Genomic DNA, 19,191 nt, shown 5'->3' with positions numbered 1-19,191 from the left:
AATTCACATTAATTTCCTTCTCCTTAGCATCTTTTCTAAGTTTATTTGTTTCAATAAGCAAATAAATATTCACACTAGTCTCTGCTTCCTCTCCTAATCTGTAAATGTTTGGACAATGTACCTTTGAAGAATAAGTTTCTCTCTCTCTCTCTCTTTATAAAATCGGTTTCCGAGTTTCCTCTTCATTTAAGGACTTTCAGATTTAATTAAAGATTTCTATTATTCTAAATAACTACTTGTACTTGAAAAGTATAGAAGAAACTGCTAATTTTATTTCCTTAATAACATGAGAACTGAGAATAAAAATGAAATGATTTAAGATCACAGCCAGTGTGGTAGAATTTTGTGAAGCACTAAGCAACGAAGTTTAGGGATGGCAAAATTTTTAGAATTTAGGGCAGGCACTGAGGTATGTATATATATATATGGTGGGCCAGACATACAAGATGAATATTTAAACAAATTGTTGGCTTTCAGTTTCTTTGCCTCGATGCTTATGCCTTCTGGAAAGGTAAGAAAACAAACATTAAAAAAAAAAGCAATCAAAAGGAAAAACTCAAACAATTTTGTGTTTTGTAAAACCAATTTTCAAGAGTATACTGATACATATTTAAATATTCTGAAATAATTACATCAGAAAAAATTTTTATCTTGAAAAAATATGAAAGAAACAAATAAAATTGATTTAAAATAATTACAGAAGCTTTTTCTGTTCTTTTCTAAGAAGTGTTTTGGAAACTGTGTTTTATAGCATTTATTAACTTTATTTTATCAGAATCAAAATATTCAAGGTCCCAAAAATAGAAAGCAGTGTCACCTTAAAATATGGCAGGAGAAAATAAAAATGTTTTATTTCACTGCTATTTCTTAAGTATAATCTTAATATATTACTACTATTTTTAACATTCATGAATGTTATATCGTTTACAAAAAAATAATGAAAATCTCTGAATAAAAAATTTTGTATACAAATTAATCCTGAAATTGCCAGGTAAGTCGCCAAATTTAGTACTGTAATAAAAGAACTCAGATCGCCAAAAGGAAAACGTCGTTTTTGATTTAATATTTTCTGAACTCTTCATTTGCAAAAAAAGAATTATTTCAAAATGTTTCATATTTCAATTAAGGCACGGTGTCGTGCGTAGAACTCGAATATCCACCATTTATACTAAGTAGAAAAGAATTCATTAGAAATTGGCAGTTGTAAAGAACAGACAGAAAGTACAAATAAAGATCTTTTGGCTGAAATTAAGCACTTTTAAGAACCAAAAGTCATTTCTAAAAAACGTATAGACTTTTAAGGACTACACGAACCCCGATTTTATGCACATGATGAAAAAAAATAATAATAATAATGTATAAAAGAAAGAGAACTGGTTGTCGTTATTTATTCTCAAGTTTTACCCCACTGCAAAAGTTTTCAAGCTTATGTTAAAAATAAATTATCTAATCGTTTATTTGAAATACACATCAATCTAAAAATTTTATATTTCAGTCAGTACCTTTGAACTACAAAATGTAGCCAACAGATATTTTATGCAGTAATTTTCTTTATGATAGAAAATTATTACAAATTTGATTTTTTTTTACTGCATTATTATTATAGTTATTTATCCATGTTTTGGAAAATATTTAGTTATTCAGTGAAATTAAGTTGAAATTTAGTTTTATTTTGTTAAAAAAAATTGCAGCCCATTAGCTGCTTTCAAGTTTTGTATTCAATCTGCATGGAGTCGTTAAGAGTTTGAGATTACTACCTTACATAACACTAATGAAAATATAACACAATTTTTCTTTCCCTTTCTAAACAATGTACATAGACTTTTGTGACATGCTTAAACAGTACTTTGTTTCTGAATTATTTCATTTTTGAATAATGGTTGATAAAAATTTTGTATGAGGTGTATTTCTTTTTACTTACAAATTATATTCTATATGTTATCGTGTCTTTAATACTGGATTTTTGCATAATGAATATGGACTTCCATCACTCGCTGTAAGTTATTGAATATATGATTAAAGGGGAGTGAAAATATGCCATAAAATGCACTGAAATATCAAAAGCCATACTATGCTCTTTGAATGAGTACAATAACCTAATTTCATCTGATAATAACAAAGATTCGTACTTTTTCAAAACGAAAGTTAAAGATGTCCACTAAAGGCTAAAATTAAATGCGAAATAGGAAAGCTAGGCACAAATTTTTTCACAAGGCTTCTCCCTACATAAGAAATTAAAGAAACATAAAAAAATAAGCAATGTGACAGCAAAATAACAAATATGTAATATTACTATAAAATAGTAAAATGGAACAGGGCAGAATATTGTAAGTTACTTATATTTTGTTTTCCTTTTAATGTTTGTTTTCTTGATCTACATACATCTCATGTATCATCATGAGATGTATCATCATATCCTTTCTTCCTCAATAGTTTAAACTGAGGTGTTTTTTTTAATAAGAGGAAGTAGGAAATTACCTGTAATGACATTTTAATTTTCTCATTAAAAAAGAACATATAAATATTACTGCATAGTCTCAATATTTCTTTATAATAGAGATAAAATCTATATTGCATTACCACAATCGCAAGAAATGGATCTTGAAATGCCTGGTTTATCATTTCAGTATTAACATCAATTCCTGACAGCCAACAACCATAACCAGGATGGCTGTGGTACCATCCAATAACGTTTTCTAAGCGATTAACCTGAATAATTAAATAAAATAAATAAACATTAAATGCATAATAAGCATTGTGAAAATGTATGCAACAGTAAAAAAAGCATTACATTAATATTTTAGATTCCAACATTTAATTTTTAAATTATAGGAATTTACTAATTAGAAGAAAAATGAAGATCAGCTCTAAATGAAAATAAAACCTTTTTCATCATTTATTAGAGAACTGAATAGCTAAAGCCATATAACACTGGTAAGCTGTCATCATTCAGATTTTCGTAATTGAGCCTTTTTCTCCATTTTCAATTGAAATGCAGAGCAATCTTTCCAAGAACGCTTTCTATGCTGGTATCTGTTTTTAAGCAAATAGCCTTTACACAAACAAACCTTTTTTAGCCTTTACATAAACTTGTTACATAACTTGTAAGCTATTTTATATAAATTAATCACATTTTATTATATGTATCTTTACCGTACTTGCTCCTTTTCATTAGCCCTCACCAGAATGAAAATAATTATGGCAAGAGTTTTGAATGTTTTAGATACAGAACATCTGGCAGCAATGCTTGCAGTCTTATTTTCTATTACCCAGCTTTGCCAGTTAATATTCTGACATTAGCTGTTTGCTAGCCAAAGTTTATTAGTGCCATTTAAGTTTCAGCAAATTTAGTAAGGGCAACTTTGTGTAATCTTTGGTTACAAACCCTTTTTTAAATTGTAAATTCAATTTAATGTGCACAAGTGGTGGAGCTTTAATTACACACACAAATTGCACCTTCTGTTAAATTCAAGCTTAAATAAAAAGGTTTATTTAACAATCTTTATAAGACTTTGTTATACATATTCGGATAAAGTGATAATCTGGTTTGCAAGCTAATATACTCCAAAGGACTTAGAATTAATATTTCACAGCTAAACACTATAACTAGCACCCTGCAGTCTAGAATCATTTCCACAGACAGCACGACTTCAGCTTGATGCCCCATCACAAAACTTCAAACTGCTGCAGAATCAGCAAGCTGTATGGAAAGGTTTAGGTACCTCCAGGCTAACATGAGAGCATCTTTGAAGCTAGACAGCAGCTTCAGTAGTAAGTTAGAATATAAAATTCTGGCTCCTCATTTAAGTGGTTTCACCAGGGGCCAAGCAGTTAAAGACTGCTGAATACTCGTAGTTTGTCCTGGAGTCCAACCCAGGCAAACAAGCTCGATGCAACTTTCATATTTTCCACATGTGTAGTGTGAATATGAAGCCACTTTCCCTAAGTAAAGTCCTTCTTGAAGTCATTCCTTCCCTTATGCAGATAGCCTCCATGTACTTTACAATATCTAAATAACCAGGTAATCTAATTTATGCACAATTTATAAACTAAAAACTCACTGGAAACCAATGTGTAGCCTATAAATGTTATAGGGTATAAATAGGGAGGAATATGTCAGATACAGCATCAGTAGTTGAACTGCCAGTTTTCTCTTTCTGAACTCGGATTGTCATTTGTTAAACTTGCACAATTTGCACTTTCTAGCAGAGTTTATGGAAAAGGTACAAGTGCAGATGTTAAAATTTTGATAGGTATAAAATGAGCAATATATCCACAGAGAAGGAAAATGTTTACAATTTTTGAAATTTTAAAAAAATTTTAATAAATTCTAATATAGCAGAAATAATAATAATCTTAAAATAATGTAACAATAATAATCATTTATTATATTACAAATGATTAAAATTCAGGTCTTGACAAATCACTATTTGACTTTTAAAAGTGTGTTTATTCTAAACCCTATGTTTTTTGGCTGCATTAATTGACAGTGTCAGAAGTATTGAAAATGTAATGATGCACAACTTTAATATCTGTAATTTCATTTCACAGAAAATGAATTTAAGTAAAATAACATATGATGAAATGGTGAAGATAAAAATCTGCTGTTGGGGGGGGGAATCTTAAAATTTTTGATTAATATACTTTATAAATTTTAAAAATAGCTTTTCTTATAAGGTAATAAATATTTAAGGAGTTATTTATAAAAATGAGAATACCGAAATTCGAGATGAATAATCCTCAAAAGTTTATTTGGAAATTTAAGACTCAAAATAGTTTGCACATCACTGAAGTTTCTAACAAGGTGTGTAAACTACATTTGGTGTTATCACTTATATGCCAAATGTATCCTTAATGTTTTCAAGAAAAAGTTTTGAAAATGTAAGCTGTTTGATGTTACAGGAATAAAGGTGGTAACAGCAGAAGGAAAATATTGTGAATGCACTAGGCAAGGGATTTTAAATATGCAAATTAAAAAACAGCAGCATAAGATGGTATTTTTCATAGTTAGAAATTTGCAAGCAACCTTGATTTGGAGATCAGATTTTTTTAAACTGGCTGGTGCACAAACTAATTTTCAGGAGAGGACTGTGAAATTGGACATGAAAAGGATAAAAAGAATTCAAAATTCTTTTTGACATTATTGGAAACTCAAAACTTTAGTTTTCATAACAGTAATAATAAAAGACTGAACAAAATAACAAACTGGAATCAACGTTAACTTTTTTCGTGGCCAACAGAGACAAATTTTTTTACGTCTTAAAAGCCATGAAGTGAATTATTCAGTCATAATGGAACAGAAAAATAAATCAGTTGGGTCTGCCATTTTCTGCTCTGCATTAAGTAGCAAATTTTAAATCTCCATAATACAGTAAATTTCTCTGAGTCTTATTTACTGCAGTGAACATGTCTGAGGCCACAGGAAAAATTTAAGGAAGTTCAATTCATCAGTTTTAATTTTTCTCTTTTTTTTCTTTGCTATACCAATAAAAGAAAACCAATAATGAAAATGTCTTATTGTGTATAGGGGTAGATAAGTAAGAAAAATGAGCCCTTCGCCCATACAACCACATGGCCGGCAGATGTTCAAAGGTTGCATGTAGATTATTTCAATATGGTTATGAGTAATGGTATTTCTCAGCAAAAGAAATCTCAGCTAATTAGGAGAAAACTGAAATTTACAACACACTTATATTTTCTACTCGTAAACTGAGTAAGAGAAAATTTATCTCCCCAAATACGTGTTTTGATGAAGGTCCAGATAATAAATCACTCACATTACTGGACATCCAGGTTTTGTGCTTTGCACTATACCGGCATGATTTAAAAGACAGAAAACATACTTCGTTTTTCAGGCTGCATTGAACACCTACTTAATAACGTACACTTCTTCCAAATACACTGGTAACACAGATTTTGCTTTCATCAACAATCTCTTAAGCTCTGAAACTTATCAAAATATGCTTGTCAAGATATACTATCAAGATATGCTTCCAAATGTCAACAATTCTTGGAAGAAAAAATTGGATTTTCCTACAAAGCAATGCATCTATTCACTGTTCTCATTCAACAGATAGCTGATTAGAAGCTGTGGCAGAGTATTTGCATTTAGACATTTGCATGCAGTATTCATGTTCCACTGTGCTTTACCCGTGCACATTAAAGATGGACGATCCATTCCGGAGTTGACTCAAAGAACTGATCCCTTGACTGAACGAATGATCAGCGCTCTGCCGAAAATAGAACAGTTCTTTCAGTTCACCGAGAGCTGTTGGGAAGCGTGCCAAAAATTTTATTTTTTTTTAACATAGACACTAGCAGCAGTCTTTATTTTATTATTTACCGGAAATGTCTCTAGCCTATTTTTTATGTGTGTTACATATGTATATATGTGAGCTTTTGGCTTGCTTGTGTTCCATTTAGCATTAACAAACAAAACATTAAATAAACTGACACATCTCAGAAAAAGTAATCACCCCTGTTTGCAAATGTATGGAGTTTTCTTTTTCCCATCTCGCAGTGCAAGGATCCGTTTAAAGTTACATAAATTATAGGAACTAGTTCCTCAGACCTTCAGCTCTCAACTCTCCGACACTATCTACAGTTGTGATTGGATGTGATTCCGACTTCATTATTCGCTCTTGCAAATCTAGCTAGCTCCTTGGATTCCCAGCTCTCAGCACTCTAACACTATTTGGAGTTGTGATTGGCTCTGATTCCAATGATCTTTCAAATCTAGCTCGAGTCGCGATTATTTTCTCTTTTCATATTAGGTACAGTACAAAGTCCGAGATCCGGACTCGTCAAGACTTCCACGATTCCGGATATTAGATCATTAGTTTAAATCTAGTAAGATGGCATGTAGAAATTATAAACTTAAAAATATAACATCATTCTTTATGAAATGATATACAGTCAAAAGTCTAATCCGGATGTCCATAATCCAGACCTCAAAGCTACAAACTTTCTGTGCATGCGTTAACACATAATGCATTAACGCATGTGCATAATACCTTTACGCATGCGTGTTTAATGTATAACAGAAGGTATAAGCTAAGCTAAAATTATCTAATTATCTATTTCAGTTAATGTTGCAGATTGCATTGTTCCTTAATCTTCTAATTGAATCCAGCTTATTATTTTTTCCAGACAGTTAGAACAATTTTATAAAAGTAAGCTTGAATTTTCGATTATGTCAAATAGAATTTCCGATGCTGGAGCTCCCAAAGGATCTACAAAGCGAAAGCATGTTTCTATGTCCATCAAACAAAAAGTGGAATTGCTGCAAAAAAATGGATAAATGGTTAGAGAATCATATCCTTTGATTCTCTAACCATTCCAAAATATGTTTATCAATTTCACGCTGCTCTGCGAGGGGGGGAATGAACTGGAAGTTGATCTGTCAGCACTATCCTTATCTTCAGGGCAGATGTTTTTATTTTATTCGGCTTATAATTCCTTACTAAATGTAGTATTTCATCTCAATGTACCCCATCTTCGATATGATTTAAATCAAATTCGTCATTATAAATATCACGAATACACATCAAATAGTTTTCCGGTGTCAATTTTCTAATTTTGACTATACGTAATGTATGCTTTACGCATGTGTGCATTGAGAGAAATGTTTAATAAAGTAAACGAATAAATATTAAGCCTTTTTTTTCTGTTGTTGTAAATTTTGATACCCTTTTAGATCATAATTGTTCTTTATTTCATAAATTACGGTTTCATATTTTTAATTTTATTATTTCTGCATGCCATCTTACCAGATTTAAACTGATGATCTATAATCCGGAAAAACCGATAATCTGGAATAGCCAAAGTCCTGAAGAGTCTGGATTAAAGACTTTTGACTGTATTTATGATCTAAAGAGTATCAAAACTTAAAAAAAAAAAAAAAAAAAAAAAAAGGCTTAATATGTATTTGTTTACTTTATTAAACATTTTTTTACGTTCCTTCGATTTTTGGCTAATACTTTCTCTTTAATTCTGCAGACATACATAATTTCTTGTTCAGTTAACATTGTTGAAGTCCTTTAATTGCTGTGTACAGAATTCCGACTAACTTGTCAATCAAAATTTTTTGTTTTTAGTAAATACTCTGTCACTTTCTTCTAGGCAAATAGCCTTCGAGGCTTTGCCGTAATTAAATAACCTAACCTAACCTGTCACTTTCTTCACTACCTGTATTTTCTGGATCTAAAACCATACTACAGATTTCGCCTTCTTTTATATCAACTTCATTTATTACCACTTCTCCACATTTCCTTACAAAATATGTTAACTGGAAAATTTCACCTTTGGTTTGCGATATCTGAAAAGCATTAAAATTTGCAGCTTTCATCATAAAATTTTGCTATTGTTCACTATAGGTATTTGGCTATGTATAACGAGATTGGCGACTAACGACAAGTTGTTCTCCTAAATTTTATCTTGCTTCTATTGTGTACTGAGACAATTAAGCCTGAATTGCATTAATTTAGTTCTTTATTATATGCACCTCTATTCCTTGCAAATGCTTAAGACTTACCGCAGTCCTGAATAAATAAATTCCCACATATACTTAAGGCTTATTGAGGGCCGACCAAGTGTCTCCCTAAATTCTGCCGCCCGATGCGGCCGTACGAGCCCTGGTGCTGGTTATGGGTTAATATGAATAACAAATCAGTTATTCTTAATTCAAATAGCACTAAATGTAATCTTTTGGTCTATGCGTATCATTAACAAAATCTATTTTTAGGCTATGGAAAGAAATTTTTGTTCAATTTTTCCTCGTCAACATTTCTTAAGCCATGTTCACATGCAATGCTCCTTCGCACAGCTGCCGTTAGCAAGGGGAGGAAAAGGAGACATGAAAGAGTTTCGTCTTTAGGACCCGTTCAGAAGACCACCGTCTTCCTTCCCCTTAACACCTAAGCCTCTGTGAACAATCACATCTCCGAATTGGCAGATTTCTAATACTGTTTACACATTTTTAACGTTGTTTACTGTTGTTAATTTTGTAATCTGGACTTTCGCAACTGGTACCTGAACTTTCGTAATGGTTCCTGAAAAATATATGCTTTTTAATTATTATTATTATTATTTTATACGCTGTTATTTAGTTCACTCTTGGTGCTTGTCGCTATTTTTAAAAGATCATCATGGATTTTTAAACTGCTTTCCGATAAGATATAGAATTCAAACTTTGTACATACACTGCTTGTGGATGTGGTGTCACACTTTTGATTTTTAGAGGATTAGATTTTTTTCAAATTTAAAGTTGAAACGATTTTTTGCAAATATTCACAAATAAACTGAGAATCTCAGAATATTATAGTTTGCACCATAACACACTGTGGAGGAAAAAAAAATTAAATGAAATTTTTAGCGCAATTTTTTTTTAAATATTTTCCGAGAATTTTTGAAAATCGTTCATATTTTTAGACTGCTTGACGCCCATTAACTTTAAAATTTCATATCTAAAAATATATCGGTTACAAACTTCCGACATATTTACAGCTTATAAAACAAACGTTTCGCATTTAAAAAAATTATACAGGAAATTAATTGGATGAGTTTTTTTTTTTTTTTTTTTTTTTACTTTTTTGAAAGATGTGCAATGAAAGAGAATGGGAAATATTGGTTCATTTGGGGCATCAATTCGAAACAGTTTCAAAGTAATAATCTCATTATACCACACTATTTTTATGACATTATTTATGCTATATAAGTTGTTATTGTTGCCAATTGTTAGTTCAGCGTTAGATTGGAGATATTTCTGAATTAACTTTCTCTTAAGATGCGTTTTGCATTCTGCTGTGTTTAATGTTCTTATTAGATTGAAGCGTAACTACTGATTATACTTAGTGATATTCTAAACACTTGTACGAGTATTTCTGTGGAAAATTCCAGAACTTTGAAGTGTTTCTGTTGATAAAATAAATTTAATTAAGCTATCATCGGATTTGAATGCAATGACAATCATTTACGATCTATTATCAATCTATTACAAACCCATACGCACACAACAATACTATAATTAATTAATGTATTAAATTGTTTTGAACGTGTTTTACAAAACAAAAACAGGTAAAGAAAAATTCTGCTTGTGTTAGTTTTTGCAATTTTTCTGGCCACATAAGGTTTTAAAAAAAGGTTTGTAATTTATGTTTATATTTACCAATTGAATAAATAGCACTAGGTTAAGAAATTCAGTAATAAAATTTTAAAGATTTGAAATCATTAAATGTCTATTTAGACAGTTTGTATTCTTTAAACTGCAAATGCAAACTGAGAAACCTTCTGCATTTTTTTCAATAAATCCTTTTACTTAAAGTCCTAAAACATATACAGGTATGGACTAAATTTTTTATTATTTTTACTGCTTATTTAAAATTATATACTTTATAGAAACAAGGATGGGTTTAGCAAAATACTGAAAGGAAAAAATTATTTGAAATGAAAATGTGGCTGAGATCATATTTGTTTTAAAAATTTTACAGAAACTAATTCATTAATTGCAAACTCATTCCTTGAAGTTATTAAGAACAGTCTAATAAATATAATAAAAAAACTGGGGGGAGACATTGAAAATTTTAGGAGAAGAAAGACATTTTAATTGTAAAAGTTTTCTTCAAAAATTTAAATTTAAAAAAATACTAGCAAAAACTTTTTTCAGTTTAAAATTATTTTGTCTCACAAAACCATTTAATAATATTCATAAAAAGTAGACGAAAATTCTTAAATAAAAAAAAAAAAATCATTCAAAATGTACAGAGTCCCTTGTCGCGTTGAAGCCTTTAATCCGGCACTTGTCTTAACTTTAATTTTAATTTGAACGATATTTCTGGAATACCTAGCATCAGATAACCTTGTCTGTATTTGTCTATAATTTGCGTATCTTGTACAGTTCTATCTAATTTTTGGGGGGATGCTATCTATCAGCGCGGTTGTTTCGCTGACAGTCCAGCGAGCAGTAACTAAAATTAAGTGAACCGTGCAGTATAGTACGGGAAATCTCCCCATTTGCCCTGCTCCCGAGAGGTAAGGAACATTCAACCAAGTTCTACCTCCAATTCGGCGAGGCAGTTAATGCTTGTCCCATGTGAACGGCACACGTTGGAAGAACCAGTTTTCGCTACCAGTCGAATCTGCTCTTGTGAACGGGACTTTTGTGCATTTAACTTAAATCTGTAATCATCAAGCGTAATGTCAGCATAATAGGTTATTACAGAGAGCGCCAGAGCCCACCGGAGCCCGGCTCCGGTACTTAACTTTTGGGATAAATCATTAATTGTAGGCGGAGCACACCGTAGCCCTAAATGAGAAGGCTCCAGGCACTTCTTTTATGTAACTGAACAATAATTTCAGTAGAAATTTGATCTCGAAAATTTTATTTTTTGCAGTAAAATCATATTAAAAACCGCTTATTAAATCTTAGTTTATCGCTTTACACTTTATTTAATTACTTAAACCTTTAATTATTTAAATAAACAATAATTAATTAGCAGTTATTTAATTAAATAATAATTCATAAATATTACCGTATTTGACGGCATATAAGACGCACCCTTATTTAGAAGGCCACACACAAGGAAAAAAAGATTCAATAGTCCGCGCGACAGCGCGGTACCACAGTAACTTAAAATGTGGTTTCTTTCTCTTTCATCCATATTTCCTATTTGACCGAGCTCAAAAGAAGTTTTCTTGCATGCATTTATAACAAACCTATGAAATGCTAGTATTTTTTCTTCATAATCTGCTGGCATTTTCTGTGCAATAGTTGCTTTTCTGCGCATTGATAAGCCTTGCCTTTTCATGAACCTGTAGCACCAGCCCTCAGACCCTGAAAAGTTCCGATTCCCATGTTTTTCTGCAAATCCTTTGGCCTCATTGATTATCATTTTGGTTGAAACACTTGTCTTAGATTTCCTCTTATCTATCACCCACATTTTTACGGCATTTTCAAGTTCAGGCCAACATGGAGCTGGGCATCGAAGGTTATGTTTTTGTTTTTTAGCAGTCTTCAGTTGATCTTCCTGCAGTCGCCAAGTACGTATCATTTTTTTCGGTAGGTGGTGGACCGAAATGCCTTGCTGCTGCTCTGTTTCCATGCACTTTGGCGTAGTTTAACACTCCTAGTTTATACTGAATTGTATAGCTTAATCTCTTATTTCCTATAGTCATATTTTCCAGGGTATTTTTTTTAACAAATAGTTCTAAGCACCGATACCGACACGTTCATACAGAGTAGCACCCATACCGACACGTGTGTCAACTGAGTCAAAGAAAGTCTATGTAAAATGTGTCGACTGAGTCAAAGAAAGTCTATGTAAAAAAGGAAAGGCTCCATAGACGTAATGTGACCATCGAACCTGTTCGAACTTTGACATCAGCTTTGAGCTTTGGCGCTTTTTGGCGACAGATATTTCACACACGCGCAAAATAATTATGGCAGATGTAGAAAACGTTATGTGTGTCTAGACCTTTATCCGGGCTAAAAATAGCATTCAGTATTGAAAGTTAACCTGTGTCCATCACGTATGAGGCGCAGGTAACTTTTTTTAGACCAAATTTAGGAAAAAAGTGTGTCTTATATCCCGTCAAATATGGTAATTATTAATAATGATTAAATAATTAATAATTACTTTGATGATAATTAACTATTTAATATTTAAATTATTAATGATTTTAATAGTCATTTTATTTATTTATTTACTTTTGTTCCTCTTTGCTGACAGTCTTCCATAGGACTCTGGTACTTCTAATTTTAGTAATTAAGCCCTGGGTTATTATTCAATTACTAAAATAAAAAAATTGTTTCGGCATCGCTACAGGAGCCATTACTTAAGTAGTTATGTGTTGATAAATATACGGTAATGAAAGCAAAATATAATAAATAATGATTTGGCAGGCAGGCGTCAGGGATGTAAAATATTAGTAGGTGTAAAATCAACGATGTATCTACATAGAATGTTTCAGTTTGAGATGTATGCCAAGCAGAATGTTTCGGTTTGAGATGTATGCCAAGCAGCCCCGGAGCCAAATTATTTATCCTAAAACTTTATGCTAAAATGATTGTATCTTCAATAAGGAGGTATTTTATTTAGTGCTGAAGTGAAATTAAGAATCTGGTTTCTCTATATGTTTTATTATGTGAGGAGGGGGGATATCAAATGCGCGTGTGTAAAGCATACAAAAAATGAAATTAAAAAAAGTTGGTGGTGGCTTTGAGATGCGGATTTTAGATCATTCTGGATCTCGGACTTTGTACTGTATTATCCTTTTTATACAATATTTTACTGTAATATTTTATGTAAAATAATAAATTATATTTTTATTATTTACTTATTTTACTAATGTCTTGTAATCAAAAGCTGTGAATTTTTCTTTAATTGTCCTTAGAATTGGTATATATTTATAAATATTTCCATCTAATATATTTTTTCAAGATTGCACAACAAAATGTGGATCCTACCAAATAGAAGAACCTCGAACAATATTTGGTATCATTTTGTCAAATTAGATAAAAAAGAGAAAATGCCGGTATTGTCAGCAGACAATTTCCTGTTCTTTGGGATCCGCCTCTAGTCTAAAAATTAATTTTTACACTGTGCTTTGCAGTAACAAAAAATATTAACTATAGTAATAAAATAATGTAATTTTAACAAAAGAGAGTTTATTTTTCATTATTTTTTAACTTTTAGCACTTTTTTTTATTCTAGAATTTTATTGTTGTTCTATGTAGAAAGTTTTTTTTTTTTAGAGAATCTTGAACAGTTGAAAGAAAGCAGTCCAGGGAGTTCAGTTTGGTTGATTCCAGTGATCCCACTCATAGTTCAATTCTTTCTGCTTTTCTACCATTTGCGCAGACTGCTCTTGATCCACGCCAGTTCCAAACGTATTCATCAAGGACATTGTTAGTAAGCGGTGTATCTTTAAAAAGAACTAATTCACTTCAGTGAGCGAATGGTTTCGATCTGATCCCTTTAAAGGAGTGGTTTTACTCATCTCTAGTGCACACTCACTATGGTGCGAGTATAAAAATTGAACTTTTTGCCGAGAGAATATCTTGTACCTGTACTACACTGTTCCTATTTGCCGATGGTCGAGACATTTGGCATCGGCTGATTACCATGTATTCAGTTTCGTATTTTAGTTTTAAATTTTAAATAAAGTTAATTTAATGTTTTGCGAAAGTTCTCGACCTTCCTTCTGACAAGTTTGGAGTCTGGTGGCATAAATCATCGCCACATTTGGTGACCTAAAAAGACTGCTGTAGTTATGCTCGAGAAAGCTGAATATTGAGATTCCATGGCAGCAGTATCTGTGCAGATGTTTCTATTGTGGAGCTACAGAGCAGCAATATTCCAGTGAAACCTTGTGCATCAGTGCTGATATTGGATAATTCCCCCCCCCCCCAGGTTATCATGTGTTTCAGAGCACAGATAGAACTGATATACAGGAGTTGATTTTTTCTTTTGCATTAATGTGCATTCTTTTACATAGTGAATATTTTATACTTTAGTTGATTATTTTATATTTTTGTTATCCTTTTACGTTGTATTTTGGTATTAACATTTGTAATACTTAGTTGTAGAATGCTAGTAATATCATGTAATAAAAATTCTGCTGATGGCATTGCAGCTGAAGGTGCAGTGGCTGCACACGTGTCTCATATTTCGGTAAAATTACCACCTTTTTGGAAAATAAATCCTGCTTTGCGGGTTGTCATTTTCGAATCACAGTTTTCCTTTTTCAACATAACTTTTGATTTAGCAAAATTTAATCATGTCAATTGGTGCTGTAGACTCCGATATACTTAATTCTATTGGTGATATCATTTTAAAACCTCTCGCTACTGCAAATATGATGCCCTAAAACAAAGATTGATTTCAGTACATTCTGAGAGTGAAGCATAAAAAATTCTTACTCTCTTGCAAGGTTTATAGCTTGGTGATGAATGCCCTTCTCAATTCTTGACTCATATGTGCACTTTCGCGGGTAATACCATAGGTGAATCTTTGCTAATGTCTTTGTGGCTTGCAAAGCTTTTTTATAGTACACAAGCTATTTTGGCTGCTCTTGGTGAAGATGGTTTGAGTAAATTGGCTATGGTTGCTGATAAGATTACTGAGGTTGCATCTCATTCTTATGGTGAATAAGGCTACTGTGACCCTGAATTAAGTGAATCTGCTACTGCTCCAAGTAGCAGAGCTGACTAAACAAGATAGTGAGTTAACCTCTACCTTAGGCCATAATTCTTGCAGTGCTAAACATAATTTTTGGCATTTGTACCAGCATAGTAGTTCACACAAATGTAACCAATCATTACAAAGAGCAAACAAATGAGCTTTGCTTTTATTATGTAAATTTTGGGGAACAGGCAAGGAAATGTCAGTTTCCATGTTCCTTTGCCAAAAGGGAAACAAATAGGGTGATCACTTTCTAGCCAAAATAGCAATCGCCAGGTGTATCGCATACTTTTGGCCAACCTCTCTTCAAAAAATAAAGTATTTAATTGATACTGGTGCAGATGTGTCAGTATTACCCAAAAAATATGCTCTGTGTTCTGCCTTCCCAGAATCTGGTTTTATTTACCGCCAAAGGAACTAAAATGTCCACATTTGGCGGTGAAGGCCTTACTTGTTGATAAAAATTCAGCATTGCCGATAAAAATAATATTGTCGATAAAAATATTTACGACAATTTAAATTTACGTCGTACCTTTACTTGGTTATTTGTTATTGCAAATGTAAATTATAGGTGTAGATTTTCTTAAGAAGTATGGATTACTCGTTGATGTTGTTACATACTAACTGCCTTCAAAACTAATTTCTCTTCATGTGGTAAATTGTTTGGAAATTCTTTTGATTTAGGCATATCTGTACTTCTTGGTGCTTCTAAATTAGATAGATTACCCGTATCCCAAACTCAGTAATCCTTCTTACATAATCAATAATAATCAGAATTCAACAATTTTCCTTTGCATTGAGACTAAAAGTTCTTCTGTGTTTTCTAAACCTCGTCGTTTGTCGCCGGATTTCTTTTAAGTAGCAAAGGAAGGGTTTGAGTTCCTTACATCATAAGGAATCATTTGACCATCCAAAAGGCCTTGGGTCAGCCCTCTTCACATGGTCCATAAAGCTAATGTGCCCTTGCGGTGATTATTGCCGCCTGAATGCTGTGACTATTCCTGATTGGTATCCTGTACCACATATTCAAAATTGTCCACCGATATTTTTTGGAAAAAAATATTTTTCAACACTCGATTTAGCTAGTGCGTACCATCAAATTCCTGTTAATCCACAGGACATGCCTAAAGCAGCTGTGGCCACCTCATTTCGATTATATGAGTTTCTTAAAATTTCGTTTGGCTTATGAAATGCAGGTCAAATATTCCAAAGATTTATTCATTAAGTACTTTCTGATTTAGATTTTTTTATTTCCTACTTTGATGACTTATTTGTGGCTTCAGCAGATGAAAATAAAAATGAAGACCACCTTCGTTTGATTTTTGATTGGCTGAAGAAATGTGGGTTAAAACTAAATCCTCCTAAATGTGTTCTTGGAAAGTCACTGGTGTCATTTCTTGGTTGTTTAATTACCCCCTTCTGGTAATCGAGCCCTTCCTGAAAAATTTTTGATAATTTTCACTTTCCTAAACCTGTAACAATGTCTGAATTAAAAAGATTTTTGGCAATGCTGAATTTTTATCTACAATATTGCCTAAGGCAGCAGCTACTTACGCACCTCTTTATTCTTTTTTGGAAGATTCTAAGAACGATAAATGTCCTATTCTATAGACAGCAGAAAGAACTGCAGACTTTGAAAAATGTAAAACTGATCTAGCAAACGCAGTGAAACTTTGTTACCATGCCCCCAGTCAGCGGTTATTATTAATGGTTGAAGCCTCAAATGGGTTATTGCAGCTGTTTTGCACTCGTTACAGGAAACATCTTCAACTAATAGCTTTTTTCCCTCGAAAACTAACACCAGCTGAAAATACGCACAGCACACATGATAGAGAATTACTCGCTATCTGTACTCGCACTGTAAAGAATTTTCAACACAATCTTGAGGGACAACACTTTAAAATATATACAGATCATTGCCCTCTCATATTTATTTAGGAAGAATTTAGATTCTACATCCCCCAGGCATATATAAGACATATGAATTATTCTGTCGCTCAAGCATTTTTAACCCACTGGATTGCTAGGTTTGGAGTTCCCACTATCTTAAGTACTGATCAAGGCTGACAGTTTGAGTCGCGCATGTTCACTAATTTCAATAAAATTCTTGGTGTTTACTGAATTCGTACTTCTCCATACCAACTTGCAGCTAATGGATTAATTGAGAGATTCCATCATTCACTAAAACAAGCATTAATGTACCATAATAATGTCCAACGAACGGTGAGCCTTTCAATTGTACTCTTCGGTCTTCGAGCAACATACAAAGAAGATCTGGAAGGAACATGCTTGGAAATGGTTTATGAAATGACTATTCGTCTTCCTGCAGAATTTTTGCAACCCACCAAAGTTTCTAATTCTTCTGATCTAATTTCATTTTTACAAAAGTTGTGTGCGGCAATGAGAGAGATAGCAGGGTTACCTACATTAGCCCATGTTAACAATAAGTGTTTGGTGTATCCAGCTTTACAGTCATGCACTCACACATTTGTGAGATACAATGCAATAACACAGGGTTGCCACTCAAACAGCAGAATGAAATTCCCTGACTTTTCCAGGTTTTCCAGGTATGTTTCAAGAAAATTCCAGTCTATTCGCGTAATGTACGTTGGCTGTGCTAAGAGGTAAATTAATTATGGTATTACTTGTACTGTGTAGCAAATTCACTTAATTATTCAATAAATCCCAGAGGACATTTATTCTTAATTATTCTTGGTACACTTTGTTTGATAATTTTGTTTACTTTTCCACTTAAGAAACTTAATAAAATTTAAGATATATACATTGGATAACAATTGTACGCTTTATTTAATTATTACTCATGATCATCACCAGTTCAACATGAGGCTAATCCGGTTCTTATAAATCACAACGCAATGCTAAAAGTTAGGTTAGATTTTAGGTAAATTTAATTTGTGTGAGGTGTCTTCTTAAAAGGCACCTTAACACTTGAAAACACAAATATAATTACAATAGGAGTTGTTTTCTCCACTGAAGATTGAGATTAGAATCTCCCTAATTTGGAATAAAATAAGGCATTTTTTGCAGACATTCTGCAGCTAAATGAAAGAAAGAAATCTATTTAATGATATTTTTTTACTAAATTGAGGTATTTTATATTTATTTCGCAGCATACATAAGGAAAAAATATGTGCATTAAATTTCGTGATGTCACATACTGCTAGGATTAATTTCAGGATTATGCCAGAGAAAATTTCCTGAAATTTGGAAATATTATTTACTAATGATAAATAAATTTAGAGGGAAGAAACAACATTAAATGATATGAATAACATAAAAATAAAGATAATTACTTAAAAATTGAATTAGAATAATCAACGATATTTTAGCGAATATAGTTATATTACATGGTCAGCCTAGATGACTGATTACTATTTTTTTATTTTACTGCAAAATGACAAGGTATTTATTAAAAAGAAAAAAAAAAGGTTTTGCGGTAAAATCCTAACGGTACGGCCTTTGCACGATTTTGAAAATTGTCGCCAAGAACAAAATGACTCGTTTACTGCTCATCATCATGTCGCCAAATCCTGCTGTACCATACCTGGAGATTATTCTAACCAAAGAACATCTATGTAAAGAAGAAAAGGTTCCATACACGTAAATGCTATTACGCGGCTAGAAAGCGGAGGGAAAATTTGCCAAGGGATTTGGTGACGGAACCTGGCGGCCATAATTTCCCTCTCCGCGATGTGTACAGGAAATTGAGAAAAACGAGTTAAGAAGAAACGTTCTTTTACAAAAAAGAAAACTACGAAAATCCGTTTTTAAATTATTGCGAAAATTTCAAGAAGAAACGTTTTATCAAAGAACGTTTTTTCTTGGAACGATTTTTCGCAATAATTTTAAAAACGGATTTTCGTAGATTTTTTTTCCCTCCTCAAAATAACTAATCCATGAATTAATTTACTTGCACCAAAAAATATTTTCTTTCCTTTAAAGAAATTTTAAACGATATTCATTTTATGAATTCTTGATAACATGACCTTCA

General features: G+C 32.2%; 1 protein-coding gene across 3 annotated transcripts in view; it reads right to left on the bottom strand.

The window, feature by feature from the left end:
* The window catches only part of LOC118193083 (COP9 signalosome complex subunit 5-like), a 57,380-nt gene that overhangs the window by 22,139 nt on the left and 16,050 nt on the right, over positions 1–19,191 (bottom strand). For all 3 annotated transcript variants that reach the window (XM_035364121.2, XM_035364122.2, XM_035364120.2), the window contains exon 3: positions 2,581–2,709. In XM_035364121.2, the coding sequence (XP_035220012.1) occupies positions 2,581–2,709 (129 nt within the window). The remainder of the gene's footprint in view (positions 1–2,580; positions 2,710–19,191) is intronic.

Source organism: Stegodyphus dumicola, chromosome X2 (genome assembly GCF_044657685.1).
Source record: "Stegodyphus dumicola isolate Sdum_Otavi_A_Nest chromosome X2, ASM4465768v1".
NCBI classification, from domain to species: domain Eukaryota; kingdom Metazoa; phylum Arthropoda; class Arachnida; order Araneae; family Eresidae; genus Stegodyphus; species Stegodyphus dumicola.
This window is presented reverse-complemented; position numbering and strand designations above follow the sequence as displayed.